General features: G+C 34.8%; 1 protein-coding gene across 2 annotated transcripts in view; it reads right to left on the bottom strand.

Moving 5' to 3' along the window:
- Positions 1–686: 686 nt before the first annotated feature.
- Positions 687–13,606, bottom strand: part of NTN4 (netrin 4) — a 126,653-nt gene continuing 113,733 nt past the window's right edge. For both annotated transcript variants that reach the window (XM_025926628.2, XM_086712606.1), the window contains 3 exons: positions 11,524–11,592; positions 8,275–8,445; positions 687–2,131 (listed from right to left, as the gene is read on the bottom strand). In XM_025926628.2, coding sequence (XP_025782413.1) covers positions 1,995–2,131; positions 8,275–8,445; positions 11,524–11,592 — 377 coding nt within the window. In that variant the 3' untranslated portion in view covers positions 687–1,994. The remainder of the gene's footprint in view (positions 2,132–8,274; positions 8,446–11,523; positions 11,593–13,606) is intronic.

Here is a 13,606-nt window from a genome sequence, read left to right as displayed (position 1 = left end):
TACCAGGATAAAATAGGAAAAGATAAGAAGCTGAGAGACATGTTACAGGTTATAAAAGCAGATTTCATGAGAGTATGTATAACATAATTCCAATTCTCTAAAAGGTATGTACATGCATAGAAAACAGTCTAGCAGAATAGGCACTCAAATGCTAATGCTGTCATCACAGGATGGTTTAAACATAGGATTTTTTTCCTGATACAATTTTCTGTATTTTCAACAATGAACTTCCATTGCTTTTTAAAAAGGTAAATATAGTATAAAAATGCATTGCATCTGATAAAAAAAAAAATTTCATGTGACAGAAACTAAACCTGTAGCTTCTACTCTATCTCCATGCACCAGAGTAAAAGAGTCAAAATACTGGGCACTTGTTTGATTTTTTTTTTTTAAGTTTATTTATTTATTTTGAGAGAGAGAGTGCAAGTGGGGAAGGAACAGAGAGAGAGGAGAGAGAATCCTAAATAGGCTCCACTGTGCTGTCAGCATAGAGCCCAACATGGGGCTTGATCTCACAAACCGTGAAGTCATGGCCTGAGCTGAAATCAAGAGTCAAGACACTTCACTGACTGAGCCACCCACGTGCCCTGATTTTCTTAATTTAAGGAATTAGGTTTGTGTTCCCTCATTAAGAAAAGATAATCTTTAGCATCATTGAAAGAATTGATCAGGAAATGAGACAAAAATCAAGAGATCATATTCCTTTATTACATATATGAAATATAAAAAAAATTAACAGAGCAATATATATATATATATATATATTTTTTTTTTTTTTTTGCAAGTCCACAGGACCTCAGGAAAAAAGTATGTTCTGTATGTGAAGTTAATCTTATGGCACTGTGGTTCATGTTTTGTATATTCAAGTACAGAAGAAACTGTATGTATTGTGGTTATGCATGGGTACAGATGAATAATAATGAAGACTGTAGTTTGGTGAACTATCACATACATTGTGTCAAAAAAGTGAGCAAATATAATGACCATATATTGTTAATAAAGATAAGGAGAAAACTGTCTCAACATTCAGGTTTAAATACTAAACACAAAAATAAAACAAATTCTGTGTCTATAATAATTTTTGCAGTGTTTACAAGTGCATTGCAAATAAACGATCTTTTAAAAATTTAAAGTCAATTTCCTCTTTATCCAAGCATATTTCTACACTTATGATTTCTTCTTCCTCTAGTTTTAAAGTCTCATCTTGTTTAGTTTTTAAAAAAATTTTCATCATGGTTGGTATCTGTGGAATCTAACCTCTAGCCTGAAGCTGAGATTTGATATGCAAACATGTTCTTTTAGGTTGTATCTTCACATATTTTTTTCCCAAGTGTTCAGAGTTAAAACGTACAACTTCCTTTTGTCCACATGTAGTGGCAGTGCTTCTGTTTCAGTAGGTTTTCTTACACGCCCTTTATTTTTCTTTGTGTCAACAACGGTTTCCAAACTTTCACAACACAAGTGGTAGGTAGTAAAGTGCTTTATACAAGGAAATACTATATACATGTGGAGAGGTTCCATTTAACACCCCACAGACCAAAGTTCACACACATCACGCAAAGGAAGGCTCTTTTTTAAGAAAAACCTTTTTTGATACTAGGGTTGGGGAGTCCTTAAAATCTCCTTAATTGCTTTAAGTAGCACAAATATAAGTAACATATCTGAAGCTGGAAGGAGTCCTTGTTAGATGTACTGCCCTTAATGGATTACTGCTAAATATCACACTGCTGTTAAAAACTCTTAATAGTTATGAATTTCAGAATCAGTCCCATAGAAACCAGGTATCAGCATAGGAGTTTCCATTTGTCTTTATGAAACAAACTGTATTTAAACATGGCCTCCCAAAGAGTCAGGTTAGACAAGGCCTATGCATTGGAACATTTCTATATGTTTTGGCACTTAAAAAATTCCAGTTTCATTTTTGAGGTCTCCATTCCATGAAGTTTGTGTTTCATACATAGAGAAGTGCCATTATGTGCTATATACCTTTATTGCTACTTGCACTCTCTTTTTAAAATATCCATCACTTTTCTTCCAAGGGATGGCTTCCAGTGCTGGACAAAACTTTTCATATTCACGACTAATTTGCCTGTTCTTACATCTTCATGTCCTGCCACAAGGTACTCCAAACCTAAAAGAGAACAAAGTTAGGGGCTATAGAGTATCATAATTTATTGAAGGAGAGAGATGTGACTTCAGTAATTTTATATGCACGGTTCGTGCTTTTATATATTCATAGTCGAAATAGGGAGTCACAGGTAGTAAGAGCTAACACTTAATAAGCATTTACTATGTGCTAAATGGTTTACATGTATTATTTATTTAATCTTGAAAATAACCCTATGAACTAGGTCTTGTTTTTCTTCTTGTTTCACAAATAAGGGGACTGAGGCTCAGCAAGATTGCACAAGTTGTTCAGTGTCTCCCAGTAAATAGTTAACACTCTGACTTAAGCTCAAGTCCGTCTGTAGAACTTTTACTTTATACTGTACCACCCTTCATGGTAAAGAAGTGAGGATTCTGTGCGTGCTTAGCACACTGCCATAAATTACTATTTCTTGGAGACTCACTATGTATGGTAGTGTATATTGAGGATTTTATAAAAGTGAAAAACCATTTGGGAAAACATATTGGAAGAGAGTTATAAATTATACAAAGTAACACATATTTCCTATAGAAAGTCAGTGTTGGGGTGCCTGGGTGGCTCAGTCGGTTAAGCGTCTGATTTCGGCTCAAGTCATGATCTCATGGTTCGTGGGTTCAAGCCCCGCGTCGGGCTCTGTGCTGGCAGCTCAGAGCCTGGAGCCTGCTTCCGATTCTGTGTCTCCCTCTCTCTCTGCTCCTCCCCTGCTCACACGCTGTCTCTCTCTCAAAAATAAATGAAGATTAAAAAAAAAAAAAAAAGTCAGTGTGTTTTTGGGATATAGGATATTTGTTTGTCATATATTAAAAAAAAACTTGAGACTTAACTGGACCTAGTGTTGACTTTGTAATTAAAAATTCTTTTCAGACTTCAAATAAAAAATTTTGGGTAACACAGAAAAATTAAAGGATGGTCTCATTACCTATACACTATAAAAAGGAAATATGTTAATCTCCTTTAGGAGATGTTTGTAATAATATCAATATTGGTATTTTGAAATAATTTTCTTTAATATTATAGGGTAGAGAAATAAGTAGTTATGTTTATAAGACAGCTTTCCAAGATAAAGAGACGTATACTTTAAAACTTAAGGGAAAATAGTAGATGCTAAAATTAAGCTGAAAATACCAATTTAAACTCATGGCTTTATATGTACATATAAAAATTAATATATATTAATAAAATAATAAAAGTAAAACATATGAATATGGTATATATATATATAACACTTGTCCACTGAAATGACCTAAAAAAAGGCATTCAAGTAGCAGTGAACACCTATAATAGATATACTGTAGTCTCTAATTAAACAGATCTCACCAAAACAAAACAAAACAAGGCTTCTTGGACAAATGCTATTGCAGGTCCAGGGCGGGAAGATACAAGCTAGCATGGGACATCCTATTGTGCTAAAAGGCACAGAAGCTTTCAAAGATTAATTGGGATCAATTCAGAAGGACATGGGAGTTATCAAGAAAGGGTTACAACTTTTTAAAGTTGTGATAATCTGAGCACCAAGGAATATAATAATTTGTACCTATTGGTATCTATCTATTTGAATCAACCAATATCCATAATTCCAAAATGATACTCAAAAAAGAGAAATCTAGAAAAAACTAAATTGTCATCCTTTTTTTTTTTAATGTTTATTTATTTTTGAGAGAGAGAATGAGCAGGAGAGGGGCAGAGAGGGAGATAGCTCTGTTCTGACAGCAGAGAGCCCCGTGCAGGGCTCAAACTCATAGAACCCTGTGATCATGACCTGAGCTGAAGTTGGTTACTTAACCCACCGAGTGACCCAGGCACCCCTAATTTGTCATCTTTTGAGGAAGCTATTAAAACCATTACTTACTTTGAAAATTGGAAATTATGGGGAAAGAATTTAGCATTTATTCTGCCTTTTACAATAGGAACTATATTGAATGGTAAGCTAATAGTTACCCATAGTTGCCCAACTGCCCTAATAGTTGCCCAGTTTCAAAGAGACAGTCCCCTTACAGAAGCATAAACTAATAAATGAGGGAAGTTAGAAAAACGTCATTTCTCAAACTCTAATGAAATTGTTGATTCAGGAAGATTACCAATCAATGATAATGTCATTAAATCAATAGTTACTGGGAAACTGGATGTTTGTATCATGACTAAGTAATACCACACTCATTATTTTCTAGTCTCAAAAGGGAAAACAAAACTGCCCAATGGAGAGACCAGACTGTCATCAGTCTAACCCAAGGATCAAGTTGAGCAACCCTGATGGTGAGTTATCCGGTTACTATATGTCTTCTGATATGATTTAACATGAAGTACACACACAGCAATATATCTAATGGATTCTAGTCCAAATATTTATCTTGAATCTATCAAGCTTTTCTTTAGAGATTACATAGGCAGTAGAGGGACAAGATAAATGACACCACAAGGAACCAACCAGACAAATATAGAAGGTAATACGATCTACAGGACACTTGGGCTGGTTTCTTCAACACTAATAATTTTTTCAACAATGAAAAGAGGAACTGTACTTGAATAAAAGAGACTTGAGAGTCTTAAAAACCAGATACAATGTGTGATCCTGGATTGAACCTGACAAGGACAAATCAGTCCTAAAGGACATTTTGGGACCAGTTGGGAAATTGGCATGTGGTCTGAGTATTATAGTATATGAAAATAAACTATAATTGAAGGCAAAGATCACTAACTGAATAAAGTAGGTTGCAAAACAGAGTATAGTATGAATTTATTTTGGTTAAAAATTATAATATGTACATGCACAGAGGAAGACCTGGAAGGATTTACACTAAGCTGTTAACAGAGAATCTTTGGAGGTAAGAAATGTGACATTTTAAATTTTCCCCTAAAATTTTATAATGTACATGTATAGCTTCTATAGAGGGTTATATATTTATTTTTAAATATTTATTTATTTTTGAGACAGAGAGAGTGAGAGAGTGAGCTGAGGAGGGGCAGAGAGAGAGAGAGAGAGAAACAGAATCCTAAGTAGGCTCTGTGCTGTCAGCGCTGTCAACACAGAGCGCCATGTGGGGCTGGAACTCAAGAATCATAAGATCATGACCTGAGCCAAGATCAAGAGTCAGACGCTTAACCAACTGAGCCACCCAGGCGCTCCTTAAGATTTTTTAAACTTTTAAAAGTAATCTCTATACCCAATGTGGGGTTCAAACTCACAACCCCAAATCAACAGTTGGATGCTTCACCAGCTCAGCCAATCAGGTGCCTCAAGAGGGTTATTTAAAAAATTATTAAAAGAATTCAGCACTAAACTTAAAAACAGCTATGATGGTGTTTAAAAAAAAAAAAAGAAAAGAAAAAGAGAAAATAATGATAGAGATTTTAAACACACTGTAGAGCACAAATGTAAGATGGATTATAAAATATTAAAATTCTTGGAAGAGTAACCTTAGCTTTTGCATGAAAAAGAATCCCAATATTTAATTAACAGTCTAATTAAAATATAGTGGTCTTGATATAATATCACGTTTGTATCATACCTAAAGTAATAACATCTTCATTTAAAAACACAATACATAATTTTTAGGAAACTTCATTGCTAAGTCTAGTATTTTAAATGACTTTACTTTGAAACTATAAACAGAACAAATACGATAGGAGCTTGCCATTAATTTAAAGTATAAATATAAATTTGGGACACCTGGATGGTTCCGTTGGTTGAGCATCCAGCCCTTGGTTTCTGCTCAGGTCATGATTGCAGAGTCATGGGATAGAGCCCTGAATCAAGCTCTGTGCTGAGCATGGAGCCTAAGGATTCTCTCTCTCTCCCTCTGCCCCTCTCCCCTGCTTGCTCTCTCTCTCTCTAAAATAAATAAAATGGGGGCGCCTGGGTGGCTCAGTCGGTTAAGCGTCCGACTTCAGCCCGGGTCACGATCTCACGGTCCGTGAGTTCGAGCCCCGCGTCGGGCTCTGGGCTGATGGCTCGGAGCCTGGAGCCTGTTTCCGATTCTGTGTCCCCTTCTCTCTCTGCCCCTCCCCCGTTTATGCTCTGTCTCTCTCTGTCTCAAAAATAAATAAACGTTAAAAAAAATAAATAAATAAAAAATAAAATAAATAAAATGAAAAAAATTAAAGTATAAAAATAAACCAATAAAAATGATACTGAATAAATCCATAAATTATGGAGCAGTATCATGCCAAAAATTAGCATGGAAAACAATGTTATCTGTTGCATCACTTACTAGCATTTACATTTTGCTTTCCTATTTTTATGCTTTTGACATCTACTTTGCTACACATTTGAGGGCACAAGATTTATTTTGTTTCTTTAGAAAAAGAAAATATAATACTTTACTGCTAGTCTTGATATCCTAAATTGATTAATGAATGAGTAAATGTATGTATGAATGTAGGAATGAATGAATTTGCAGGGATGCCAATTAGATTGTTCCTTTTCAAAAAAGTAGCAGAGGAAGCAAGTTGGCGTGTAAGGTTTCCAAATTTTCTTATCAGCTTTCTTTGGCCTTGGCTATTGAACTTGTAAAAATGGAAAAACAAAGTGAAATGAAAGAGTGTCTGGTTTTGCTTTGGCAGGTTCCAGTCTTTTCTTCAAAGCAAGTAAACATGTTTTTAAGAATTCTTTGAATAATTGCGCTTATGTTTTCAATTGTGATGAACTCAGTTGATTCTTTGACTCTGGAAGAAACCTGATTAGGAAGTATAGTTTACTTCCTGGAGGGTGGCTCAGATGGTCAAAGCTTTTTTTTTCTTTTAGTGGCTTACTAAAAGACTGGGCATATTTTTTTTTCTTTTGCCAAGATAGTAAAAAGTGCTTATAGGAAGAGCCTCTACATACAGATTATTAGGAAATAGAACTTAAATTTATGACTCTTAGTTTCCTGTATTCAAAATCCAAGATTCTAATTACTTCACTTGTTCTTTGGAAACATATTTATTTATTATTTAAAACGTCCCCTTTTCCTTTTCCTTATTAAAATTTAAAATAACTTAAATAAAATACTAAAGGGGTATAAAAGGATGTAAGAGATTAGTCAACGGGTCAAAACTTCAACAGTTTTATATTATTTTAGATTGTTTAGGGGGTAATATTTTATTGACTGATTTTTTTCTTTTTCTCTGTCACTCGGTTATCTGTTTCTCTCAAAGTTATTAACCAAAGACTACAGTAATTTCTTATTAACATAACTGGGGTTTCCTGGGCTTTTATTTTAAAGGAATTAGATCCAGAGCATAAATTATGCACCTGTTTTAGCAGTGCCACTAAAATACAGATGGCAACTACATAAAGTGGAAAATACAGAGGATTTTTTTTTAAAATATTTGTTTTGATAACTTACTATCTGGGTACTATGTTATTTTTTAGGTACTAATGGTAGGTACTAGAGATGTTGTGATCGAAAATCTAAATCCCATCCTCAAATTTAATGAAGGAGACAGAGAAATAAGCAGCTTATGGCACAGTATGAAAGTGTACTTGTAGAGGATAAAGGTAAGAATCCCATGCTTACTCACTTGTCTCTACCACTGTAGTAACATTTTAAGGTGCATATTCCCTTAATTTCCAGTTTTTCTAAGATTCTACAGTGTTTTATTTTTGTTTTTTTTTACATTTCTGCTGTTTCTAATTTGGAACCAGAATGATCATTTAATGAAAAACAAGATGATGAGAACTTGAGAGTTGTTTTCTATCCAGGAGGAACAGATGCTTCTCATGCAATCGTAAAAATGAATTCAGTATTATTTGCACAGATGGAATGTTGCATTTGAATTTCCTTTGGGAGAAAATTCTACCCAGGGCACCGTAATAGGACCTAGCTTTCAGATGAAGTATTAGTGGTAACTAAATTATGAAAGTGTTTTCTATGCTACTGGCACATGGAACCAAGCTAAGACTTCTCTTTTAGGACAGAAAATATTATATTGCTGGATTTTAAAATGTTTCACTTTTTAGAACATGTGGAAGAGAAACAGTTTTTTGATGTCAGTTCAAAGAATACCATTTGGATTTTCCCCCAGAATTCAGATGGTGAAAAGGAGACATACTCTTGGTGAGTTGATTTCAGTTGTGGTTTAGAGAATAAGACAAGGAGCAAATCAGCAGAGACAAAGTAGTTACTAAGCTAGAAAAGTCTAATGCTTACCAGGATTGAGGATTGGACAAGTGCAGCCTCTGTTAGTCCACGATTCTGGATATAATGTTCGTTTTCCTCGTAAAATTTTCAATTTGGTAGATTTTAAGACTTTTTTAATCTTCACATTGACCTCAGCATGAGATCCTTTGTCATGAGCTGATAAAATCTTTATTTTTAGCACTGTAACAACACAATTCCAAAAGTCAAAATGTATAGGATTTCATGTTACCTGTTGAACTCTGAATAACTTAAATAAGCATTTCAGAGTATAATGGAAAAGTTAACTAATGATGATGTAAATGTGGAAATTTGCTTTTAAAATCATTAGGTTCATCTTGATGAACAGTGAATAATATGTAGAATTGTTGAATCACTATAGTATATACCTGAAAGTAATATGAAATGGTATATTAGCTATACTGAAATTTGAAAAAAACTAAAAAAAAATCATTAGGCTCACTAACTTTTGCATTGGCTTCACCTTATTTATCGATATTAACTATACTCTTCTTTCTTCGACATTTTCATCTGCTTCTGTTACTCCTATCATTATGCTAAGAGAAAATCAGCCATTTGCCTACTGCAAACATATCTTAAACACATTTAGCTATCAAATCCAAATAGAAAAAAGATGTATAGGAAGTAGAATTGTTATCCTGGTTTTTATTTAGATTCTGATTATATTTTACTCTGCGGCTCACTGTGTATAAAGTTATGACAAAAAACAAACAAAATGTTACTGCCAGAATATATTTTACATATTCTAAAGAGATTAAATAATTAAATATTTAAATAATAAAAATGGAGTATTTAATCTTCTTCCCAGACGTAAAATACAAGCCAACTGGGGTTGGAATGGCTGTCCTTCTATATGATGGCAGAGCTTCAATATTCTCTATAACTCATGATTCTATTACGCTATGCTCTTCATCTATGAAATGATGTGGCTAGGGGTTAAGCAGTTGGAATAACTTGGGGTGAGGAAGAAAGTAGATCTAAGGAACACTGGATGTATATTCTATACTATTAGAGGAGTTCTTACTGGCTCATCTATATCTTGATGGAAAATTCTGTGTAATGAGAGAACCCTACACTGGCTGGTTCCATTTCCTAAGAATACTGTTGTCAGATATCAGATATCTTTATAGAATCACCAAATTTTAGACTTCTAAGTGGTCTTAAGAGGTCATCTAATCTTGTTTTATGTATGAGGAAGCAAGTAATAAGAAATCAAGTGAACTTCCCAAATTTGCATGACCAGTCAGAGAGGTATCAAATCCAAATAGATAAGATAATACATGAAGGGTACTTAGTTCCTCACACATGGCTAATGCTCAGTAAATGTTCACTGTTATTTTTCCACTAGACTGTATGGTCAAAGAGAACAGGGACCTCATCTATTCATTATTATAACTTAATAAATATTTTCTAAGGAATAAACAAATGAATCAAGTTTCTTTTTTCCACTAATAGAATGGAGAAGGGAAACCATTTTTCCCCCCAAGTCTGTAGATGTGTTAATAAGAACAAGGTATTTCAGGATGTCTGGGTGGCTCAGTCAGTTGAGCCTTTGACTTTTGACTTCGGCTCGGGTCACGACCTCATGGTTCATGAGTTTGAGCCCCGTATCAGGCTCCGTGCTAACAGTGTGGAGCCTGCTTTCAATTCTCTGTCCCCTCTCTCTCCCCCCACTGCCTCAAAATAAATAAAAATAAACTTAAGAAAAAAAAAGAACAAGGTAGGGCGTTCAAAGTTTCTTAAGCAGAAAATAGTACAATTGTATTAAAAGATGCCAGTGCAGTTGTTTGTAAATTCAGAGAGCTACCAAATATATGTAATATTGAAAACTAGTTGATATTTCCACTAAACTGACCATCTTTGAACTAAATTGTCCTGTTTTTTGCTTTTGATAGTAAATACCATTTTCTCAAAATGAATTTTTCTTTATTGGGCACTATACATTTCAAAAGTTTTCTTCTGTTATTTAGCCAAGTTGTCAAATGAAAGGAGGGAAATATGCATGTAATTTTAGATAAAAATTTATGAGATTTTTTTTTTTTTAGCATTTATTCATTTTGGAGAGACAGAGAGACAAAGCATGAGTGGGGGAGGGGCAGAGACAGAGGGAGACACGGAATCTGAAGCAGGCTCCAGGCTCTGAGCTGTCAGCACACAGCCCGATGTGGGGCTCGAACTCAAGAACCGTGAGATCATGACCTGAGTCGAAGTTGGATGCTCAACCAACTGAGCCACCCAGGCGCCCCAAGATTTATGAGATTTTTAACATTTACTTAAAAAAAATCTTTTATGAGATTAAATACAATGTTATCAAGAACCTAGGAGGAAAAAAAGAACCTAAACACTTGGTTTCAGAGATCATGACTTAAAATTTTCTCTTCATTGTAAAGTGTATTTCAGGCAGTATGAATTATGGAACAATAAAAAGCCTCAGATACTGGTGAAAAATATGTTGGCAAGATAAGGCATCTAGTATATTTAATAGTAAGCATAAAGCCATTTAGAGTTTGAAGATAGGAACAGTCTTTACATAGGCAGTAACATTTCCCTGTGTCTGTATTTCCCTGGTATTTGAAAAGTAGAGGAGTCTAGAATATACAGAGAGGGCAGGGAAGAGGCTTGAGTGGACAGCTCGTCTCAGTGCTTCCTAAATATATATCCTCTTCCTTCTCCCTACCAGTTACTGGGTGCTTTTCAAAACTCTCATTTTATGGGAAAGGTGGCACCATCCAACTTTATAGATGAAGAAGTCTAGAGAGGTGAAGTTACCCAATAAACCAGAAATCCAACCCACGTAGGTCTGAATCCAAAGCTCGAACTCTTAATCACTGTGAAATAGTGTTTAAACTGATTTTTGCTTCATATTACTACATGATAACTGGCACAGGTTATTACTCAAAACTGGTAATACTACATAAAACTGGCACAGGAATCATTTTAGTGGCTAGGGACTTCCTTTTTAGGTTCCTAAGACAAGAAGCATCCATAAGAAAGGGTTATGTGTGATGGTTTTCTTCTTTTTGTTTGCCTCTTTTCCTCATGGTAGGATGACTTTGCCTTTGCTCTAGCAGCCTCCTGCCCTCACTAGGACCTTCAACACCATCTCTATTAGGTATTATTATATTAAGACTAATGCTTTGATATTTTGGGAATGTCATAGACTGGACCTCCCATTTCCTAAAAAACTCTTTGGATTTAGTTTGAATAGATTCTTAGAAGCATTCAGGATTTCAAACTCACCATATGAATATTTCATTCCACAGAATGCCTTGGGGTTTCCTAACACCTGTTCTTTACATTCACATTTACCTACAAAAAGTAAGTGAAAAATTGTGTCAGTTATTTAGAAACAAGGAAGAGAAAAAAAAAAAACAAAACAACAACACAAGTAAATCCAGGTAGCATAACTCATTAAAAAAAAAAACAACATTGAAATATAATTAACATAAAGTGTTATATTAGTTTCAGGTGTCAGGTAGCATAACTCTTTAAGACTTGAGTGATTCACATAATCCATAAATACTAAGAAATCATAAACAGTCATTCAAACAAAGTAGAGTCACTTTCTGAATTGAATTAGTTATCATCCAATAAAGTACTGACTTAAGAGAAATATACAAAGGTAGAAACAATGATATATTTTAATGCTTGTAATTGATGTTATGATAGATATAGTCCAGTATGAATATTCCATGCTAATGGAAAAGAAAAACTAAATGAATAAACTATAGAAAAGACACTTTCTTTTTACAATTAATGTTCACTACAGCAGCAAAAGTCAAATAGAGTAAAATAACTGGGCAGTCCTTTGAAGGTAATGCCATCCAATTTAAAAGTATTTATTTCACCTATTATGTGCAGGACATGGTGCTATACACTTCAGAGTATATAAAGATGAGCAATATACAATTCTTGCCTGAAGGCTTACAATTCAGTAAGGTGAATAAAGCAAGTGTATAAACAGTGTTCTAAGACAGATACAATATGCTTGGGTGAGAGTCACATGTTTGGAAGGATGGAAAAAGGCTACATGGCTGAAGAAGGATTTGAAATGGACCCTGAAGAATAAGTAAGATATTTCCCCAACAGTTTAAATTATGCATTACAATTATTGTGTGTGACACATTTGTCAGGCCCTGTGGAAGACTTTTGAAATGCCTTTGTACATAGTCTATATATAGCATTCTTATTTATCTGTTTCCTCTCTAAAGTGTGATCCTTGAGGACAACAGTTATGTCTTATTTATCTTTAAATCCCTAGAAGGAATAGGATTTCCGTTCTTACATATTTAATAATTCGATATAATTTTATCATCCCTCCCCTTCTGCCTTCACGCATTACATTAAATAGGCATTGAGTGGTGTAAACATAGGTAACATTTACTGAGGAAGAGCTACTATGTGCCAGGCACTATTTAAAAAAATTTTTTTTAATGTTTATTTATTTTTGAAGGAGAGAGAAAGAGACAGAGCATGAGTGGGGGAGGGGCAGAGAGAGAGAGGGAGACAGAATCTGAAGCAGGGTCCAGGCTCTGGGCTGTCAGCACAGAGCTTGATGCAGGGCTTGAACTCACAAGCTGTGAGATCATGACCTGAGCCGAAGTCGGATGCCCAACTGACGGAGACATGCAGGCGCCCCTGTGCCAGGCACTGTTTTAAGTGTTTTACATTTATTTACTCATCTAAGATTCTAACACATAGAAATTTGACAAGAATATAGAGATAAAAGGGTGAGTAAAGGGGGCGCCTGGGTGGCTCTGCCAGTTAACCATCTGACTTCGGCTCAGGGCATGAACTCATGGCTCATGAGTTTGAGCCCCATGTTGGGCTCTGTGCTGACAGCTCAGAGCCTGGAGCCTGCTTCAGATTCTGTGTCTCCCTCTCTCTCTCTTTCTCCCCCACTTGCACTCTGGCACTCTCTCTCTCTCTCTCTCTCTCTCTCAAAAAAAAAAAAAGATTGAAAAAATTTTTAAAAAAAAGATTAAAAAAAATTTAAAAAAAAGAGTAAAGAAATGTAAGAGAGAAAGGCAGAGTGTGTTCATGGAAGAATAAATGTTTCTGTTTTTCCTGGGTACAGATTGAGTTGTGAATAGTAGAAGGCATCATGGAGGACCTTGACTGATAATACAGTTAGGGCCTGAATTTAATTTGTTAGATAAAGGAGAAATTTTTTAAAAAATTTGAGTACAAGTCACATACAATGTTACATTTGTTTCAGGTGTACAGCATAGCAATTCAGCAAGTCTATATGTCATGCTGTGTTCACCACAAATGTAGCTACCATCTGTCACCATGCAATGCTATTACAGTATCATTGACTATT

This window comes from Puma concolor, chromosome B4 (genome assembly GCF_028749965.1).
Source record: "Puma concolor isolate L17-30 chromosome B4, mPumCon1.1.hap2, whole genome shotgun sequence".
Classification (NCBI taxonomy): Eukaryota; Metazoa; Chordata; class Mammalia; order Carnivora; family Felidae; genus Puma; species Puma concolor.
The sequence above is the reverse complement of the archived record's forward strand: the minus strand, read 5'-3'. Positions and strand labels throughout refer to the sequence as shown.